Source organism: Larimichthys crocea, unplaced genomic scaffold (assembly GCF_000972845.2).
Source record: "Larimichthys crocea isolate SSNF unplaced genomic scaffold, L_crocea_2.0 scaffold214, whole genome shotgun sequence".
Taxonomy (NCBI): domain Eukaryota; kingdom Metazoa; phylum Chordata; class Actinopteri; family Sciaenidae; genus Larimichthys; species Larimichthys crocea.
The window spans coordinates 348497-371106 of record NW_020852853.1 but is presented as its reverse complement, the minus strand read 5'-3'; the positions used below and the strand labels follow the sequence as shown (position 1 = coordinate 371106).

Genomic DNA, 22610 nt, shown 5'->3' with positions numbered 1-22610 from the left:
TTCCTCTACACTTCTTCTTCTTGCTCAAGGAGCTTCACTACCAGTGGAACAGAGGTGAAGTAGTTGTCTGCATAGATCTTGTAGTTCTGACCCTTTGGAAGTGTGGAGGCAAGCTTCATCACAACATCACCTGACAATCCAAGTTCAGATTTGACTCATATTCCATTGTTGCTCCCTTGGTAAACAACAGTCAAGCACCATGCCAGAGATTCCAGCTCTCACCCATACTTTGAACCCCTGCTTATACTGCTTGTTGCAGCTGAACTTCCCCTTGAAAGGAATCATGTCATCCACGGAATTGTGCTCTTCTGGTACCACCTGCAGCCATTTCTCTCTGAATGAGTCAAGCCATGGTCTGAGTTCCCAGAGTTTGTCCCTCTTTTCAATCTCTGACAGTGTCAAATTGTTCACAAAACGTAATGTTGCCAACTTACGACCATACCTTACATTCCTGAACATTAGCACCTGTTCCAGAACAATGCAACTAATGCCCCTCCAGGCACCCCCCACAACTGTTTTGACAACGAATTGATAGGCACATTTTCTTATCAATAGCCAAGACAAAGAGCAGACATGCACGAATTTCTTTGTTAGTCCTGCTTTCTGTGATAAGGGGAAAATACTGGGTGTTGAAGGTGGTTAGAAATCATTCTAAGTAAATGAAAATATTAGATATGGCAATATCAATAATCTTTGCATGTTAGTTTCTTATACAATAATACATGTAATCCAATATAAGGCTAAGGGCCAGAATGTGTAAATCATGTTAGTTTAAAGTTATATTGGGAACATTTTAAAAACAGTACCACATTCACCCAACGTTGGAATAATTACAAAACAAGCTCTAGATAAAAAGTAGGACACATTTTCCACAATAACTACATATGCACATGTTCTAGACACTGTAACAACCACAAATACTTCAGTCAGATAAATCCAGTCCAGTTCATTGAAGGGACGATGCTCAAGTCTGGAGGTTGTGTGACTTCTTGACCTGAGGGCAGGCCTTATATACAAATGTATGACCCAACAGCATTGTGAGACCGGAGGAGGACCCAATGAGCATGTGGTTAATGTGGTTGACCCAAAACAAAACAAATTATAGTTTTTTTGGGGGACAACAAAAATAATTGTAACAGTGGGTCTTACAGGAGAGATTTGAACAGAGCTGGCAGACAGGTTGCTGCCTGATGACAGCATGACAGAAATGTGTCAGTGTCTGAGAGGAACATCTTCAGATCATGTGAGATGAATCATGTGAGATCACACTCAGAGAGCACGTCCTAAAAACACGCCAGACATTTTGTCATTTCAAGGCGTAGTTTGTGTGAACGCTGCAGCTGCAGTCGGCCGCTCTCACTTCAAGAGTTCTTTAAAGCTTGCAGAAAAACTTGTCAAAGAAAGTCAGTAGCTCAAACAATGTTTAATGTGATCCTCAAGGGATCAGCAAGCAGCGTTTGAACCAAGATGAGGGTGTCAATTAAGAGGAAGATGCTTCAAACTGCAGACGATTAAACTTTGAAACTTTAAAAACGCTCCCTGATGAATTGTCTCCTCTGTGGAAAGGTGCAGCTTTTTATTTAACTGCTATCTATTTACTGTCAACACGCCTCGCTCCACGTCAACGCTGTCAGAGTGTTTGGAACGAGACCACAGGACAGGACGCCATGAGAACCTTAGCATGCAGTAATGAAGACAATGAGTCGTGTTAAAGAAAATCAAGTTTAGGTTCTATTAAATAAGAAACATCAAATATTCACAATAATTAAAAATTTAGACAAGGCTTTGTTGAAGCCAGCTAACTTCACTTACCTTTGACTTACCTGGATTCACCTGTTCTTTGTTCCCTTGATGGTCGTCTGTGTTGAAATCGGAGAAAGTCGATGGAAATTCATGACGAGAAATGAACGCAACAGCTTGACAGGTTTGTTGGATTTTGAGTTTTGTACACACATCACACACACTTTGGTCACGTACCTCAGGTTGCTGGAGCCGAGGTTGGATCTCACGTCTACACATTGGCGGTCGGCGTCCTTCCCCACTGACTATCTTCAGTACTGATGAAGAAGAACCAGGTGTTACGGGAGGAGCGTTGAGGTTTCAGAAAAGGACCCAATTGCAGGCAGGTTAGGGTGGACCAGAGCTCACTTTTAATATAATCAAAAACGTAAAAGAAAAAAACACAGAGCAATATTCCAAAAAAAAACAAAGGACACAAAAAACAGATGAACCAAAAGGCGGCTGGAAAAAAACAGGCAAAAACACGAACCAAAAGGCAAATAATCCAGAAAACAAAAAACAGGAACACGGAGAGAACACAGAGATCACAGAGATCACAGAGATCACAAAGAGATCACAGAGATCACAGAGAGATCACAGAGAACACAGAGATCACAGAGATCACAGAGATCACAAAGAGATCACAGAGATCTCACAGAGATCACAAAGAGATCACAGAGATCACAGAGATCACAGAGATCACAGAGATCTCACAGAGATCACAGAGATCACAAAGAGATCACAGAGATCACAGAGAGATCTCACAGAGAGATCTCACAGAGAGATCTCACAGAGATCACAGAGAACACAGAGATCACAGAGATCACAGAGATCACAAAGAGATCACAGAGATCTCACAGAGATCACAGAGAACACAGAGAGATCACAGAGATCACAGAGATCACAAAGAGATCACAGAGATCTCACAGAGATCACAGAGAACACAGAGAGATCACAGAGATCACAGAGATCACAAAGAGATCACAGAGATCTCACAGAGATCACAGAGAACACAGAGAGATCACAGAGATCACAGAGATCACAAAGAGATCACAGAGATCTCACAGAGATCACAGAGAACACAGAGAGATCACAGAGATCACAGAGATCACAGAGATCTCACAGAGATCACAGAGAACACAGAGAGATCACAGAGATCACAGAGAGATCACAGAGAGAACACAGAGATCACAGAGATCTCACAGAGAGATCTCACAGAGATCACAGAGAACACAGAGAACACAGAGATCACAGAGAGATCACAAAGATCACAAAGAGATCACAGAGATCTCACAGAGAGATCTCACAGAGATCACAGAGAGATCACAGAGATCACAGAGAGATCACAGAGAGGACACAGAGATCACAGAGAGAACACAGAGATCGCAGAGATTGCAGAGAGATCACAGAGAGATCACAGAGAGAACACAGAGATCACAGAGAGATCACAGAGAGAACACAGAGAGATCACAGAGAGATCACAGAGATCACAGAGAGATCACAGAGAGAACACAGAGAAACAAACAACCAAGAATGGACAGACCAGAAACACAGGAACTAAATTGACAGGACTAATCAGACACAGGTGAAACCAATCAAGGGAGGTGCCAAATCAAGAAAGGCAGGAAACGACAGGAAGTAGAAAAAGACAAGACAGAACACAAAAATAAAACAGGTGGAACTACAAAATAAAACAGGAAAACAGACACAGAAAACAAACTCAAACAGTAAACACAAGGATCAGACTGAGGGGAGGAATCATGCTGAAGATTCCTCCATCAGTCCCTGATGGAGCTGCTGAAGAACATCTCTGTCCTTCACTTGTTTGCTCATCATGTAGAAGGAAAACCACGTCTCCATGTCCTTTTGGACCACATGGTCACTGCTACCCCTGCTCTCATGTCCTCCTACATCTTCATGGTCCAGTGGGTTCATGTCAGGGCACAGAGGAACTTTCACACCACAAGTTGTGAGTTTGAATCCTGCTCAGACAGCCCTGAGGAGAAATAAACCACTTTAAATAAGTGAACTTTATTCCAGTATTTTATTTCATAAACTCCCTGAACACTAACATGTTAAATCACCTGACAGGTGTGACATGTCAACACGATGATTAAGCAGCAGGAAGTTGACACAGGTGAGTCTTGAACTGTCACAATAAAAGCGTACTCTAAATAAAAGACACTGAACTGTGGATGTTTCACACAGACCTGCTGCTACGATTGGCTGATATTACAACAAAGACAACAAGTACAAACCATAAATATAAATATATACTGACTGAAGTCGTTTACGTTTGGACTGATCAGCTGTAAATGTTTATTTTAAACAGATTCTTTCAAACTAACCGTCTGATATCAGACAACAACAACAATAAAACAATAACAAAATAATAATAAGATGTCATCTTTCTTTGTCTTTGGTTCTCTTGTTGCAGCTCGGTGGACACAGAAAATAATAAAATAATCCAGCGTAATATTTCATGTGGATAAACATCTTCATTCACTGCAGGCTTTATTCAGCCGGCACCAATTATTAGATCCACGTTCAGATTTCATGATGACAATTAAATCTTTCCACATTCGCTGTTAAATACATAATTAGGTCCTTTGTTATATATAATATATATATATTCTATATCATAATATATTAGAGTTATAAGATTGTTCTGATTCAAACGGTTAGTTTGAAAGAATCTGTTTAAAATAAACATTTAACAGCTGATCAGTCCAAACGTAAACAGACTTCAGTCAGTATATATTTATATATTTATGGTTTGTACTTGTTGTCTTTGTTGTAATATCAGCCAATCGTAGCAGGGCAGGTCTGTGTGAAACATCCACAGTTCAGTGTCTTTTATTTAGAGTACGATTTTATTGTGACAGTTCAAGACTCACCTGTGTCAACTTCCTGCTGCTTAATCATCGTGTTGACATGTCACACCTGTCAGGTGATTTTAACATGTTAGTGTTCAGAGAGTTTATGAAAATAAAATACTGGAATAAAGTTCACTTATTTAAAGTAGATTATTTCTCCTCAGGGCTGCTCTGAGCAGGATTTGAACCCACAACTTGTGGATGTGACAGTTCCTCTGTGCCCTGACATGAACCCACTGGACCACAAAGAACAGGTGAGTCCAGGTAAGTCAAAGGTAAGTGAAGCTTCAACAAAGTGAGCTTGCTTTGTCTAAATGATCTTTTAAGAGTTGTGAATATTTATTTTCATATTTGATGTTTGTTTCTTATTTAACAGAAACTAAACTTGATTTTCTTTGACATGACTCATCGTCTTCGTCACTACAAGCTGAACAGAACCTCTGAACCCAGAACAGAACCTCTGAACCCAGCGGTGTCTGACAGGGAATATTACTAATAATATTTAGATGATGATGACCCCTCCTGGAGCTGCCACCTTACCACGATCGAGCGGTTTGCGTGTTCCAATGATCCCAGGAGCTATGTTGTCGGGGGCTTCATGCCCCTGGTAGGGTCACCCAAGGCAATCAGGTCCTAGGTGAGGGACCAGACAAAGCGCAGCTCAACTCCCCTGATGAAATGTCTATCACTGGGGCCCCCCCTGGAGCCAGGCCTGGGGGTGGGGCTCGTTGGCGAGCGCCTGGTGGTCGCGTCTTCACCCATGAGGCCCGGCCAGGCACAGCCCGAAAGGGTGACATGGGCACTGGTGGACAAGAGGGTAGCCTCCCTTCGCCTTCGGTGCCTATGCATCGAATGGCAGTTCAGAGTACCCACCCTTTTTGGAGTCTTTGGAGGGGGTGCTGGAGAGCGCTCCTTCTGGGGACTCCCTCGTCCTCCTGGGGGACTTCAGTGCTCACGTGGGCAGCAACAGTGAGACCTGAAGGGGCGTGATTGAGAGGAACGCCCCCCCTGATCTGAACCCGAGCGGTGTTCTGTTATTGGACTTCTGTGCTCTCAGGTGGGGGAAGCAGTGCACTGTCAACACTGTGTTCAGTGGAGGCGGGGTGCTGCTGACCTCCACTGGGGACGTCTTGGGTTGGTGGAGAGAATACTTTGAAGACCTCCTTAATCCCACCAGCACGTCTTCCTTCGAGGAGGCAGATTCTGGGGACCCCTAGGTGGTCTCGCCCATTTCTGGGGCTGAGGTCACTGAGGTAGTCAAAAAGCTCCTCAGTGGCAAGGCCCCGGGGGTGGATGAAGTCCGTCCGGAGTACCTCCTGGCTCTGGATGTTGTGGGGCTGTCTTGGTTGACACGTCTCTGCAACGTCGTGTGGACATCGGGGGCAGTGCCTCTGGACTGGCAGACCGGGGTGGTGGTTCCCCTCTTCAAAAAGGGGGACAGGAGGGTGTATGTAAACTCCGGGAGTATGGAGTTCCGGACCCATTAATACGGCCATCCGGTCCCTGTACTCCTGGTGCCAGAGCTTGTTCCGCATTGCCGGCAGTAGGTCGGACCTGTTTCCTGTGGGAGTTGGACTCTGCCAGGGCTGCCCTTTGTCACTGGTTCTGTTCATAACCTTTATGGACAGAATTTCTAGGCGCAGCCAGGGCGTCGAGGGGCTGCGATTTGGTGGTCTCAGGATTGGGTCACTGCTTTTGCGGACGATCTAGTCCTGTTGGCTTCATCGGAGCGTGACCTTCAGCTCTCTCTGGAGCGGTTTGCAGCCGAGTGCGAAGCGGCTGGGATGAGAATCAGCACCTCCAAATCCGAGGCCATGGTTCTCAGCCGGAAAAGGGTGGAGTGCAGTCTCCGGGTCGGGGATGAGATCCTGCCTCAAGTGGAGGAGTTCAAGTATCTCGGGGTCTTGTTCACGAATGAGGGAAGGACGGAACGGGAGATCGACCGGCGGATCGGTGCGGCTTCTGCAGTGATGCGGACTCTGCACTGGTCCGTTGTGGTGAAGAAGGTTTACCAGTCGATCTACGTTCCTATGCTCACCTATGGTCACGAGCTTTGGATAGTGACTGAAAGAATGAGATCGCGAATACAAGCGGCCGAAATGAGCTTCCTTCGCAGGGTGGCTGGGCTCTCCCTTAGAGATAGGGTGAGAAGCTCGGCCATCCGTGAGGAGCTCAGAGTAGAACCGCTGCTCCTCCGCATCGAGAGGAACCAGCTGAGGTGGCTCGGTGATCTCGTGAGGATGCCTCCTGGACGTCTCCCTGGCGAGATGTCCCGGGCACGTCCCTCCGGGAGGCGGCCCCGGGGAAGACCCAGGACACGCTGGAGGGACTACGTCTCTCGGCTGGCCTAGGAACGCCTTGGGGTCCCCCTGGAAGAGCTGGACGAAGCGGCCGGGGAGAGGGAAGTCTGGGCTTCCCTGCTGAAGCTGCTGCCCCTGCGACCCGATAACGGATAAAGCGGGAGAAGACGAGACGAGACGAATAATTAGATTGAATTAGATTGTTTGTCAGATGTTGAATTCATCCGACCAGCAGCCTTAAATACCCTGTTAGCCCCGCTCTGCCCGGCCCTCGTGGAATTGCCCTCCGTTTGTCTGAATCTTGCCCTGTCAGCTGTCGACAGCGTGGAGAGCGTCTCGTATCAATCTGTGCCGGCTCTGATGACGGATGTCTAATCTGCCCTCAGTTAATTAAAGCACACTTCAGCCCATCCACCGCCGACTCGCTCAACCAGCCGCCACTAAACGGCTCTACAACCGGTCAGCCGGACGCCGTCAGCTGGAAAAGATTGAGCTGAGAGAGAGAGAGAGAGAGAGTGTGTGTGTGTGTGTGTGTGAATGAGTTAGTGTGGATGGACTGGGGAGCTGATGCAAGTAATTAACTCACTGAATGTGCAGATGTTTTCACACACACACACACACACACAGCATGCTAATGTTAGCCACGTCACGGACACGTCGCGGACACATCGCGGACACGTCACGGACACATCACGGACACATCGCGGACACGTCATGGACACATCACGGACACGTCACAGACACGTCACGGACACGTCGCGGACACGTCGCGGACACGTCGCGGACACGTCATGGACACGTCGCGGACACGTCACAGACACATCACGGACACATCGCGGACACGTCACGGACACATCGCGGACACGTCACAGACACGTCACAGACACATCGTGGACACGTCACGGACACATCGCGGACACGTCACAGACACATCGCGGACACGTCACAGACACGTCACGGACACGTCACGGACACGTTGCGGACACGTCACAGACACATCGCGGTCACGTCACGGACACGTTGCGGACACGTCACGGACACGTCGCGGACACGTCACGGACACGTCGCGGACACGTCACAGACACGTCACGGACACATCGTGGACACGTCACAGACACATTGCGGAGACGTCACAGACACATCGCGGACACGTCACGGACACGTCACAGACACATAGTGGACACGTCACAGACACATCGTGGACACTCGTCTTCTCCTCACCTCCTCGTCTCCTCATGTCCTCCTTGTCTCCTCCTCGTCTCCTCGTGTCCTCCTCCTCTAAACTCCTTACCAGAGAGACAAACATCTTCATTTGGTGTTTACTCGTCTCTTAAATCTGTCCATCTCTCAGCTCGTAATTAAAAGCGAGACGTGCTGAGCTTTGCTTGAGCTCTGATAAGAGCGATCAGGTTGGAGTTACTTTGGCTATTGATTTGATTAAGAGGCTTATTCACTGTTTAATGACTTTTCCAGTCCACTGATGGCCTCATCAGGCTGTCTGCCAGCTCGCTCTCTGCTCAGTCTGTCAGGCTCTCATGTTCACGGTAAATAAAGTCCTGATGTTTGGATGAACTGGCTCACACAATATATTATTATAATATATATATAATAATACTAATATATATTTTAATATGTTCAGCTTCAACTCTCTTGTCTAGCACCGGGCTCAGCAGCCGGACCAGACTGAACCGGACCAGACCAGGTTGGAGCCTCTGAGACCAGCAGGGACCAGCTGAGGAGGTTCATGATGGAAACAGTGATCAGCAGCAGGAGAGCTAAAGCTAAAGCTAACACTGAGGATCCAGCTGGTTTAGAGCCAGTGCTAATGTAGCTAACTGCTAACATAGTTAATGTTATGAACTTTATTTATTTATTTTTCTCCAAAACCTAAAATATCATTTAGTTCATCTTTGTTGAAGCTTCACTCAGCTGTCCTTCGTTCCCTCGATGGTCGTCTGTTTGGTGTTTGAGTTTTTGCATACCTCAGGTTGCCGGAGCCGAGGTTCGATCCCACGTCTCCACGTTGGCGGTCGGCGTCCTTCCCCACTGGACCATCTTCAGTACTGATGAAGAAGAAGAAGAACCAGGATCAGACTGATGGAGGAATCATGCTGAAGATTCTCCTCCATCAGTCCTGATGGAGCTGCTGAAGAACATCTCTGTCCTTCACTTTGTTTGTCTCATCATGTAGAAGGAAAACCACGTCTCCATGTCCTTTTGGACCACATGGTCCACTGCTCCCTGCTCCTCATGTCCTCCTACATCTTCACTGGTCCAGTGGGTTCATGTCAGAGCACAGAGGAACTTTCACATCCACAAGTTGTGAGTTTGAATCCCGCTCGGAGCAGCCCTGAGGAGAAATAATCCACTTTAAATTGTTAGTGTAGCTGAAATGTTTCTTTGTGTTTGTGTGTTTTTAATAATCCCAGCTGCCGTGTCTCGTTAATGTGATGAATAATAATCTGACGTGTTCATATTTAATCCGTGAGCTCGCTCTCAGCATTCACACGTCCTTCACGCCGTGCATGCTCGGATCAGGTGTGGGTGAGGTGGGCAGGTACGAACAGGTTCAAGGATTTACATGTCACATCTTTGATAAACCCACGAGAACGTCTGACGAACGTAGGAAGAACATTCTGTCATCACACACAGGTTTAATAACACTGAAGCTTCTTTATTCTCACAGTGAAATGATTTTATTAAACTTCAGAGAAATGTTTGACGTCTGCCAGCTGATCAGTCTGCACAGAAATATTAATGTGTGTGTGTGTGTGTGTGTGTGTTGTTTATCGTGTGTCCCTCTGTGTGCCGTGTTATGCGGTGGGTGTGTGTGTGAGTGCTTGTTGGTGGTGTCTTATCGTGTGTGTTGGCGGGATTTATACGGTGTGGTGTGTTGTGTGGTTTATCGTTATGTGTGTCGGTGTGTGTGGTTAAAATATCGAATGATGATGTGATGTGGGATTACAATCCACTGTGTGATGTAGTGTTGTATATGTGTGTTTTTGATGTGTGTGTGTGTTGTGTTTCGGTGTTGTGTTTATGTGTGTGTGTGTGTGTGTTTTATGCGGTGTGTGTGTGTGTGTGTGTGTGTTGTTTGTGCTGGTTGTGTGTGTGTGTTTGTTGTTTATCGTGGTGTGGTGTTTGTGTGTGTGTTGTGTTATCGTGTGTGTTGTGTGTGATGTGTGTTTACGTGTGTGTGTGTGTTGTGTTTGTGTGTTTATCGTGTGTGTGTGTGTGTGTTGTGTGTTTATCGTGTGTGTGTGGTGTGGTGTGTGTGTGTTGTGTGTTTATCGTGTGTGTGTGTTTGTGTGTTTATCGTGTGTGTGTGGTTTTGTGTTGGTGTTTTATCGTGGTGTGTGTGTGTGTGCGTGTTGATCGTGTGTGTGTGTTGTGTGTGGTGTTTAGGGTGTGTGTGTGTGTGTTTTGTGTGTTTGATCGTGTGTTGTGGTGTTGTGTGTTTATCGTTGTGTGTGGTGTGTGTTTTTATCGTGTGTGTGGTGTGGGTTTATCGTGTGTGTGTTGTGTGTGTGTTTTGTGTGTGTGTGTTGTGTGTATTGTGTGTTTCGTGTGGTTGTGGGTGTGTGTGTGTTGTGTGTGTGTGTTTTTATCTTTCATTTTTTTCTGTTTTGACATCCAGCTGCTCTGATTGATGACAGTGATGACCTCAGCAGAGTTTAGTCAAGTCAGATTTTTTCATTGGACCTGGACCTGAGCCGGGATCTGGCACTGACCTGGATCTGGACCTGGATCTGGACCTGGACCTACTGAGGGTCCGGCAGCCCCCCTCCCCTCTGGTGATGTAACTGGATGTGAGTGTGGGCGGCGTCCCTTTGTTTTCCCGCCTTTCGGGGCCTGTCAGCCCCGTTAGCCTCTGCAGTCGTTAGCATCTCTCAGCTGTCCACCTTCGTTAGTGGCTAGCTTGACAGTTGCGAGTTAATTAGTGGCTAACGGGAGGATCAAACCGCTGACCTCGTCTCTTCTCTGCGCTCTTCAAATAAACACACACACCTGAAGGAGTGTGAGAATTCAGTTCAAACAGCATGATAACACACGTTCACGTTAACGGGAGAGTTCAGACCTGACATCACTCACAAATATAAATATAAATAACACGTATATAAATATAAATAACACGTATATAAATATAAATAACACGTATATAAATATAAATAACACGTATATAAATATAAATAACACGTATATAAATATAAATAACACGTATAATAAATATAAATAACACGTATAATAAATATAAATAACACGTATAATAAATATAAATAACACGTATAATAAATATAAATAACACGTATAATAAATATAAATAACACGTATAATAAATATAAATAACACGTATAATAAATATAAATAACACGTATAATAAATATAAATAACACGTATAATAAATATAAATAACACGTATAATAAATATAAATAACACGTATAATAAATATAAATAACACGTATAATAAATATAAATAACACGTATAATAAATATAAATAACACGTATAATAAATATAAATAACACGTATAATAAATATAAATAACACGTATAATAAATATAAATAACACGTATAATAAATATAAATAACACGTATAATAAATATAAATAACACGTATAATAAATATAAATAACACGTATAATAAATATAAATAACACGTATAATAAATATAAATAACACGTATAATAAATATAAATAACACGTATAATAAATATAAATAACACGTATAATAAATATAAATAACACGTATAATAAATATAAATAACACGTATAATAAATATAAATAACACGTATAATAAATATAAATAACACGTATAATAAATATAAATAACACGTATAATAAATATAAATAACACGTATAATAAATATAAATAACACGTATAATAAATATAAATAACACGTATAATAAATATAAATAACACGTATAATAAATATAAATAACACGTATAATAAATATAAATAACACGTATAATAAATATAAATAACACGTATAATAAATATAAATAACACGTATAATAAATATAAATAACACGTATAATAAATATAAATAACACGTATAATAAATATAAATAACACGTATAATAAATATAAATAACACGTATAATAAATATAAATAACACGTATAATAAATATAAATAACACGTATAATAAATATAAATAACACGTATAATAAATATAAATAACACGTATAATAAATATAAATAACACGTATAATAAATATAAATAACACGTATAATAAATATAAATAACACGTATAATAAATATAAATAACACGTATAATAAATATAAATAACACGTATAATAAATATAAATAACACGTATAATAAATATAAATAACACGTATAATAAATATAAATAACACGTATAATAAATATAAATAACACGTATAATAAATATAAATAACACGTATAATAAATATAAATAACACGTATAATAAATATAAATAACACGTATAATAAATATAAATAACACGTATAATAAATATAAATAACACGTATAATAAATATAAATAACACGTATAATAAATATAAATAACACGTATAATAAATATAAATAACACGTATAATAAATATAAATAACACGTATAATAAATATAAATAACATACAATAAATCTAAATAACATATAATAAATATAAATAACACGTATAATGAATAGATTAGATTTACTTTACAATGCGGAAATGTACTTTCAATCACAGTCAGCAGTCAAGTTTCTCATCACAATAAAACAATAAAACAAAAGAACTTCCTGCGTACTTTATCCTGCGTACTTTATCCTGCGTACTTTATCCTGCGTACTTTATCCTGCGTACTGTATCCTGCGTACTTTATCCTGCGTACTGTATCCTGCGTACTGTATCCTGCGTACTGTATGCTGCGTGTTTGGCTCTTATTTACATTTCTAAAGGATTAATGAGGTTGAGCCTCGTTTCCACTCATTATCACGTCAGCCACATTGACTCCGCTCCGCTCTCATCGTTAAGGTAAATTAGCCGCCATCTGATTTACGACCTCGTCCTCGCCGTAATGTGGCATGAGCCAGCCGGCAGGTTCACAGCCAATGAGTGGCGTGCGTTACAAACGAGGAACACGATTAAAAATCAGTAATTAATTATATTAGTAGAGGAGAGAAAACCTTTGAACGATGTGTCAGGACAGACTGACGGGATTTTTTTTTTTTCTTAAATCGATGTTTTATTTTCTCAGCAGATTTCGTCCGACATTCCTCAAAGAGACAAAAATAATGGAGCATGTGTTGCCTGTTCCATTCCTTCAGCGAGTGGTGACTGATCAGAGGAAACTCGAGGACGAGATGTCGTGATTTCATGCTGTTCATATTCAAACAATGAAAAAACAAACTGACGACAGGAAGAAGAAGCCATGACGCCGAGCGGCTTCATAAAATCAAGTCTGTGTGAACATTTGAATATTTCTTAGCAGCTGCAGCCTGAGGATCTTCATATCACATCTGAGCATCTTCTGCACAGACGGGTCTTCACTAATCGTCTTAGCCATTGTTTCCCTTTATCTATAAAATCAATGTGAGCTTTGATCAAATGATAAACATGAAAAGGAAGTGAGGACAGAATATTTATATTCTGTTTGTTTCTCATTATTCTCTATGACATGTTTGACCATTGTCGTCTTCTCAGCTTCATAATTAATATAATAATTAATAAGGAGGACAGGTGTGAACTACAGGTGGGTCAGTGTACCTGAACAATCCTGCACAAACACATTTTACATAAACATATTTTACATAAACATATTTTACATAAACACATTTCGTGTTACTGAACCCCAAATTGCTTCCGAAGGCTGCGCCAACTGTGTGTGAATGTGTATGAATGGTTAGCTCCTCAAACTGTTGGCACCTTGCATAGTATATTTATACATATCAGTGTATGAAGGTGTGTGAATGGGTAAATGAGATATGCAGTGTAAAGCGCTTTGAGTGGTAGGAAGACTAGAAAGGCGCTATATAAGTACAGTCCATTTATTCCATTTTGCAGTAATTATAATTAAGCATCATTAAGCAGAGTCGATGTCGGTGGATTGAACCCAATCAAAGTTTCTTTATTTGGATGTGCAGTCAGTTTTTGTCCAAACTGTGTTTGTTTCTTTTGTTTGTGAGGTCGAAGTGTCTCTGCAGACACAAACATCGAACATCATCATCTCAACATACAAACATGTTATCAGTGTTGTTCTGTTGGACTCTTCCTCAGTCGATTGACTTCTGTTTACACGCAGGTTTTATTGTGAAGGGAATTTGTCTGACTTCTTTTTCTTTTGTACTTCCTGGAGAAACAGGATCTGTTTTCTCAGTTTTCTCTTCATCGCTGTGTTTTACCCCTTCTAACCCTCCTCTGGGCCGTCCTGGGAGTGTTTATTGCCTGGGTGAATATTTCATGACCCTCGCCTCACTGTTTCACACTGCTGCTTACAGGCTGCATGAATAAATGAGAGCAGACATCAGGAGACGCCGGCTGTCTGAAAGCATGTTTTCCTCAGCAGTGGATCTATATCGCAGCCCGCCTCGCCTCGCCTCGCCTCGCCTCGGCCTTCAGCGTCTGTAGTTTTGGGTAAAGGTTCAGATGGACGGGTTGTGTGATGATCCCAGCGGCTCTGTTCAGTGTGAGGTTAAAGGTCACTGCATGTTCTCAATGTTCATAACAAATAGAAATCTTCTTCTTAAGGCATCGATTGGACACGTCGGGAACTCAACCGGAGGGAAGACAAGATAACAACATCCAAACATCTTTCCTCTGAATCTCCCAGAGTTCAGCGGGGTTGGGATGTTTTCACAAAGTCATGAAGCGACTGTGACGGTCACGTGGTTCATCGTGTGTGCTGGAGAATCAGATCACCTGGAAGCACCTGTCCAGGTGATTTTTACTCACGTGCACACACACACACACACAGTAAATGTTTGAACTGTTGGTGTTTGTTTGTATAAAAATATTCAGTGTTTGTGTCAGAGTGTAACTGTGTAACAATGTTTAGCTGTACTCGAGTATTTACTCTGATTACATCTGAGTAAATACTCGAGTACAGCTGATCACAAACTAGCGAGTCGACAACTTTGCTAACAGCCAAACATCAGCCAGGTCAGCAGCAGCAGCTGATGTTACTGACTGATGTGATGTTATTAAAGATCTCTGAGACTGATGATCACTAACCGCTAACAGCTGACGACCTGTCCTCTTATTGTCTGCACAGGGAAACTTCAAAATAAAAGTCTGCTGGATGTGAAACACACTGACAGACGACATGGTGACAGAGCAGCTCACTGATGGTTTATTAATAATTCATCAGATTCTTCATCAGCCAAACACAAACAGGAACTCTAAAAATAACATTTAGTCTGTCAGACGTTAAATTCAAATAATCAACAAATTTGAAGGAGTGGTCCTGGAAAATCCTTGAGAGGTCCTTGAATTCAAAAAGGTGTGTGACCTGTGTTTTGTTGTTGATGGTTTGACTTTTGACCTCGCCGGGTAACCATGGAAACCAGAGCTCAGGGAGGTCGGTGGCGTGTCAAATCTTTGTTTTGCAGTAAACTTTGGCGAGGCGTGCGGCTCAGTCGAGCGTGTGATTGCAGCGCGGTGTCCGGCCTTCAGGCTAACGCTTGCTGATAAATATCCCCGTCCAATTACAAGAGGTAATAATCGTGCACTCAGGTCGGTAATGGGGTCTAATGCCAGCCCCGTGACATCATTCCCCGCCGGATGGCGGCCTCATCAGATGTTGAGCTTTGTAATTAGACGAGCACAAAATCATTATTTGGTGTTCAAACAGAAAATGAGCTTGGTGGGAAGTCAATTTACAACGGCTCTGTGGAGCGCACACCAAAATCTAATGATTTAATTACAGCTGTAAGCTCCGAGGAGGAGACGAGGAGGAGGAGGAGAGAGAGGAGGAGGAGGAGAGAGAGAGGAGGAGAGAGAAAAGAGGAGGAGAGAGAGAGGAGGAGACGAGGAGGAGGGGGAGGAGACGAGGAGGAGGGGAGGAGATGAGGAGGAGGGGGAGGATAAAGTAACAGAACTCTTTGACTCGGAGGTGAAACCATCAGAATCAATTCAAAGCTTCATTCATAGGATGAAGAAATGTTATTAAATAACAAATATAAAAATCTCTCTAATATTAGTAATAACATTATAATATAATTATTAATATTAATATTTATTTTGCTCTCTCTTCTGTCGTCACAAACAGAGAATTTATTTTTGTTTCTTCTTCCTGTTTCCTGTCAGGGGGCGTGTCCTGAGTGCCGGGGGCGTGGCTAACTGTGCAGGTCTCAGTAATAAGGCACACCTGTCTCACTCTGATTCAACCAGAACCAGAACCAACCTGCTAAGCCCAAAAACAAAGCTGAACGTCTTCAAACATCCTCAGAACATTTCATGACTTTCAGCTCCGTCTCGTTTGTTTACGAACGTTAAAGTAACGTTTAAGACCGACTGATGTTTGTCGTCTGTTCGTATCAAAATATGAAAAATACAGCCGGAGCCGGTGTCGTGCCAGAACAGGAGCTGGGCGAGTGCTAGCAACAGCAGCTTCTATGGACATAATGTCAGCAGAGAAGAGAGCGAAGAGGACGCTGACGGAGGAAGCTCCTGTCTTGTGTCCACTTGTGTCGTTTCATCTCAAGGATCCTGTCACGGCGTCCGATGATCTCTTCCTGTTTGTCGGTGAGCTCATGGCGGCAGCTGAGACGTCACGGCGTGCAGTAGTGGCTTCCGGGCAGTTTGCTAATCAGCCGCTGCCTGCAGCTCGTTAAGAGCTTCAACAGTGGCACTCTGCAGGTCTGCTGGGAACTCCTTTTCATGGGAAAAACACAGTGCTCCATAAAGGCAGCACGTGACCACGAGGACGACGGCGCTCTGCCGAGAAGTTCACGTGACCGCGAAAACGACGGCTCTCTGTCGAGAACACGCACATGGACGTCAACGTGTTTGATTATTCAACAACACATCACATGGCTCAGTATTTATTCTTTTTATTCAGCTCATTCAACTTCATTTATAATTCTATGTATTTCTTTAAAAATCTGTTTTACTTTTAGAGTCTCTGTAAAGGACCAGAACCAGAGTCTAGCACCAGAGTCCAGGGCCAGAACCAGAGTCCACGACCAGAACCAGAGTCAAGGACCAGAATCAGAGTCCAGAACCAGAGTCTAGCACCAGAGTCCAGGGCCAGAACCAGAGTCAAGGACCAGAATCAGAGTCCAGAACCAGAGTCAAGGACCAGAATCAGAGTCCAGAACCAGCAGCTGAGGAGTTTAAAGAACTTCTTAGTAACAGTGTCTGAAGGTGCCGCCATTTTGTTTTTGAACAGGAAGTTAAAAGTCCAACCCGTCATGTGACTGAGGCGTCGTCACAAAGTCCAGGGTCAGCTGACCCGGACTGCGAGAACGAGCCAGTAAAGATGGAAGGACGGAACGCTGCGACTGTCTGCCATGATGACTCCACCCACCTGGAAAACACAGCTAACATAATTCTTTAATACTGGAAATAGCTATGGAATATATAATATATTTACAGAAAGACACACACACAGGGAACATTAGTATAGAGAGATATCGATAGATATATATATATATATATACACATAACATATACATAATACAGAAATATATATGTAATATATAGACAAACAATATATAGTATATACATAATATATACTATTAATAATACAGAAGTCTGACGTGCTGTGATCAGCAGGCGGCATGAGGTCGACCTCACCTGGCTGAGCTTCAGGTTTGTTGTCGCTGCAGCTCGCGTACTGATTGGCCGTCTTCCCGTGATAATCTCTGATCGTAGTTTTAGCGTCTGAAAAACAGGAAGTGACGGCGGAAAACTCAGACTGACCAATAACAACGTCCGAGGTTTGATACGCAGATATTTGATGACACATATACATAAATATATATACATGACAGGTATGAGCCAAGAAACATGAACATGAACAACATACTTACACATGTTTGCAGGTTTAAGAGACAAACAGGGACTACAGATTTTAAACAGGTCCAGTGTGAAACTTTAGGCGGACGTCTGTAATCAGTCTTAAACTTTAAGGTGGACTGACTGTAAAGCTTTAAGGTGGAATGACTCACTGTAGGTGTTGATCAGGGAGTGGACGACGTGCTGGTGTCCGTGAATGGAGGCGAGGTGGAGCGCCGTGTAACCCTGGAAACAACAGAACCATCGTCCATAAAATATGATCCAGTTTCACCAGAATCAGTGAAATAGTTGCTGCTGTGTGACTTAGTGCCGTAAAGCGTTACGTACTTCTCCCGACCCGGAGCCCAAAGTTACATAGTGTGAGAACAGACGTACGAATGACAGAGACACCGTTCACCTGATCACAGGTCAGTGTGGATCAACAGGAGGTCACAGACGTTAGTTTAATGTTAGTTTAACGTTACAGGATGAGCCGCTGTCATACTGATCGTTTCGTTAGCGCTCATCATCATCACACTGACACCATCATCATCCTCTTCTTCATCATGTCAGTGTGATGTGGCGTTAAAGCTGCTGACAGGAAGTGTGACAGCATGGCGTCTCACAGCTTCTCTCTGTTCAAACGTTTAAAGATGGCGTTGAGTATTAAACTACAGACCAGTTGTGTTAATCAGCACAGACAGTCTGTGTGTGTCTGTCTTTAACTCCTCCATTAATGTCGGTCTGACAGCGGCGAGCGTTTGTTCGTCTCCGGCGCTGACAGCGGCTCAGCGTGACGGGCGGTGGCTCCACTGGGACTCCATGTGTTAATGTGAACAAACGACAGGCGCCGTAGACTCACGCAGACAGGAAGAGGAAACGAGAACAGACAGCTGACAGACACTGAGAGACATTCACGCTGACAGACGGCCTTCGTTTAGAGATCAGTGTGAACAAATCAAACGCACACATCAATAAAGATCCCAGAATCAAACATGTGACGTCAGCTGCAGTCTGTTCACGCCGTCAGCTTCACATCAACTGTTCAAGCAGCCATTCAAACGTGTGCTTAATGTTGCTGTAACGTTGCTGTAACGATGCTGTAACGATGCTGTAACGTTGCTGTAACGATGCTGTATTGTTGCTGTAACATTGCTGTAACGTTGCTGTAACGTTGCTGTATTGCATTATTGTATGGCATGAATAAAATATACAAAACAACAACCAAACATCCCAGAACTGAAACAACAGTTTCAACACAAAGTGTTTGAACTTTTTAGAATACTTCTGTCCTGATCTAAGTGGTAGTATAGTGATGGAAGATGTTAGCAGGTCCAGTGATGCCTTCAAATGTTTGTCTGGTTGTTTCTTTACCTCAGTGATGACTCTTCTTGGTGGAGCTGTCCCAGTCTACAGTGTCTCCATGTGTAGACTAACTGGAGACTGGTTCAAGTCTTTTTTATGTAAATTAACAGTTGTTGATCGTCCATCCTCTGAAGCTCTTTCTGGGGTTCTGGTTAACATCAGAGCTCCAACACTTGGAGTGTTTTTATCAGTCACTGCAGCTGTAGTCCACACCTCCACTCTCATTGTCTTAATGAGACTCCAGGTATGATGAAACCTGGCTCCAGTTAGCTTTTCTGAGTTCATGAACTCAAAGGTTCACAAAAAGCACTACAGCACTACAACACTGTTTCCTCAATAAAGACACATTATAGGGACATTAAAGGGACATTATATTTGTCAATGCCATTGACTTAGATGAGGATATAACTATACACACACACGCACACACACACACACAGACACACACACATATATACAGCACACATATTAGTGCTGTCAAAATTAATGCGTTAATTTTGTCGATTAATTTTAAAGAATTAACGCGTTCAAAAAAATTAACGCAATTAACACGGTTTTGGTTTACTTCCGGTGGCGGCCGCCAGTTTTGGATGGGCCAAAGTAGAGCTTTGTTTTCCCAGATATATTAGTGTGTGTGTGAATGGGATGTATAAGAGGCATTAACTTAAAGCCCTCAGGAGACTGCGCCCTGGGCGTCCGCCCACATTGCCCACAGCTAAAACCGGCCCTGCTTGTTTTAGTTTACGGGCAGATCTGCCACATCCAATATGGCGGACGCGTTAACGTATCGCAGCAACGGACCAACCTGCTCAATGAGGCGTCTCTGTATATATGTCTATGATCTATCCTAACTAAAGGAGTCTGTGCATATATTGCTATGATCTATCCTAACTAAGAGAGTCTGTCAATATTGTCTATGTATCTATCCTAACTAAGGGAGAGTCCTGTGCATATGTCTATGATCTATCCTAACTAAGGAGATCGTAGATCGTCTAGACTATCCTAACTAAAGGAGAGTCCATGTATATATGTCTAAGATCTATCCTAACAAAGGAATCATGATATAGTCTATGATCTATCCAACTAAGAGAGTCCATGTATATATGTCTATGACTATCCGTAACTAAAGGAGAGTCTATGTATATATGGTCGAGATCTATCTAATAAAGGAGAGCTTTATAGTCTGGAGCTATCCTAACAAGAGAGTCGTATTATGTCTATGATCTATCCTCAAAGGAGTCTAGTATAGTCTATGATCTATTATACTAAGGAGAGTCTATGTATATATGTCTATGATCTATTATACTAAGGGAGAGTCTATGTAGATATTCTATGTCTATCTAACTAAAGAGAGCTATGTATATGTCTAGATCATTATTAACTAAAGGAGAGTCATGTAATATGTCTATGATCATCTAACTAAAGGGAGTCTAGGTGTAAAGATGGATAGGACGGACTTTTTAGGGGAACATTTCATTTAAAAAGTTGCCTGACGGCTCTGTTGGACAAAAACAAGGCCATGTTGCAGTTTGCAAAGCCGAATTTAAATTCCAATAGAAGTAACACGAACTTTAACATATCACCTCAAACAAAACACCCAGTCTACACTACAGGAGTGGTGGCACTCGTCAGTATATTTCCCTCATTCTGGCTTTTTCTGTTTGCACTGTGCATATGGTGCACCTTAAGCCAAGAAATAAATGATTTAAATATACGTTCTCTGTGTTTATTCTACATTAATTTGATCATTTTACAATAAATAAATATTCATTATAAGCTTCAGTCCAGAAAAATGCATTTAATTATTGAATATTTTTTGATAGATTAATCGCGATTAAATCGTACACGTGTGTGTTTTGTGTTTTGGGTGTTGTGAACATTTAAAGGTGACTTAAACTCCACTTACCCCCTTCAGACAGACCAGGAAGGAGAGGAGGATGAGCATCAGGAACTCAGATATGAAGACAGTTTGAGAAGATTCATGAAGGAACTGACTCACATGCTGAGATGATGAAGAATGAGTGATGATGATGAGATGATAAGATGGAGCATCAGACGTGTTCAGAGGAAACAGAGAACATCGTGGTTAGCTCGGTCAGCCGTGTAGCTAACTGAACGGACTCAGCCCAGGATGCCAGATCAAAACCCGACTGGCTGTGTGTCGCTGTTAGACTGGACACTGCCGGTTCAGAGGTTCTGTCGCCGTGTTCACTGTTAGACTGGACACTGCCGGTTCAGAGGTTCTGTCGCCGTGTTCACTGTTAGACTGGACACTGCCGGTTCAGAGGTTCTGTCGCCGTGTTCACTGTTAGACTGGGTACTGCTGGCCTCACCTGACAGCAGCACTGTTTCTCTCTCGTCATGTCTCTTTATGGTTTCTTGATTTTTGATTGGCTGCTCGAGCTGATGGTCTTTTTATCAGAGCCATTAACTTGTTAACGATTAGAGACACACAGTTAATTATCTAATGATGGAGCCAATAAGAGACTCACACACACACTCACACACACACACACACACAGCTCACCGATCTGACGTTGACATCGGCTCCAGAACGAAGCATCAAGTCCACAGAATCCTGACGGCCCTGCTTGGCTGCCCAATGAAGAGCCGTCTGAACACACACACACATTAACACACATTAACACACACACATTAACACACATTAACACACACACACACACATTAACACACATTAACACACACACACACATTAACACACATTAACACACACACACACATGAACACACATTAACACACACATTAACACACATTAACACACACACACACGACTCCGCGTTAATGTTAACAGGCTATGCTAACTCTAACACAAACTTACAAACTGACGAAGACGAAACGTTAGCATGAAAGAAGCGTTAGCATTTTAGCATGAAAGAAGTGTTAGCATGTTAGCATGTTAGCATGAAAGAAGCGTTAGCATGTTAGCATGAAAGAAGCGTTAGCATGTTAGCATGTTAGCATGAAAGAAGCGTTAGCATGTTAGCATGTTAACATGAAAGAAGCGTTAGCATGTTAGCATGTTAGCATCTGCATGTGTTTTACTGAAGGTTAGCGTAGCTTCATTAACACTTACATAATGTTTCATTAACGGGGGTGGATTTCATTAGAAGGTGCTAACAGAGTCCTCCAACACTCACGGAGACTGTTTGTGTCTGAACACACACACACCTGAACACACACACTCACGAACACACACACACACACACACACACACACACTGCACACACACACACCTGAACACACACACTCACGAACACACACACACACTGCACACACACACACCTGAACACACACACACACACACACACACTGCACACACACA

The 22610-nt window shown here is 42.7% G+C and overlaps 1 protein-coding gene and 1 long non-coding RNA gene across 4 annotated transcripts in view; both read right to left on the bottom strand.

The window, feature by feature from the left end:
- Positions 1-1547: 1547 nt before the first annotated feature.
- Positions 1548-2200, bottom strand: LOC113744806 (uncharacterized). The gene is made up of 3 exons (XR_003461822.1): positions 1978-2200; positions 1824-1859; positions 1548-1675 (listed from the first exon to the last, which is right to left on the bottom strand). It is a non-coding gene; the product is annotated as an uncharacterized LOC113744806 (long non-coding RNA).
- A 14740-nt stretch (positions 2201-16940) lies between these two features.
- Positions 16941-22610, bottom strand: part of LOC109138204 (ankyrin repeat domain-containing protein SOWAHC) — a 32178-nt gene continuing 26508 nt past the window's right edge. For all 3 annotated transcript variants that reach the window (XM_027275763.1, XM_027275765.1, XM_027275764.1), the window contains 4 exons: positions 21795-21881; positions 18076-18148; positions 17702-17788; positions 16941-17432 (listed from right to left, as the gene is read on the bottom strand). In XM_027275763.1, the coding sequence (XP_027131564.1) occupies positions 17299-17432; positions 17702-17788; positions 18076-18148; positions 21795-21881 (381 nt within the window). In that variant the 3' untranslated portion in view covers positions 16941-17298. The remainder of the gene's footprint in view (positions 17433-17701; positions 17789-18075; positions 18149-21794; positions 21882-22610) is intronic.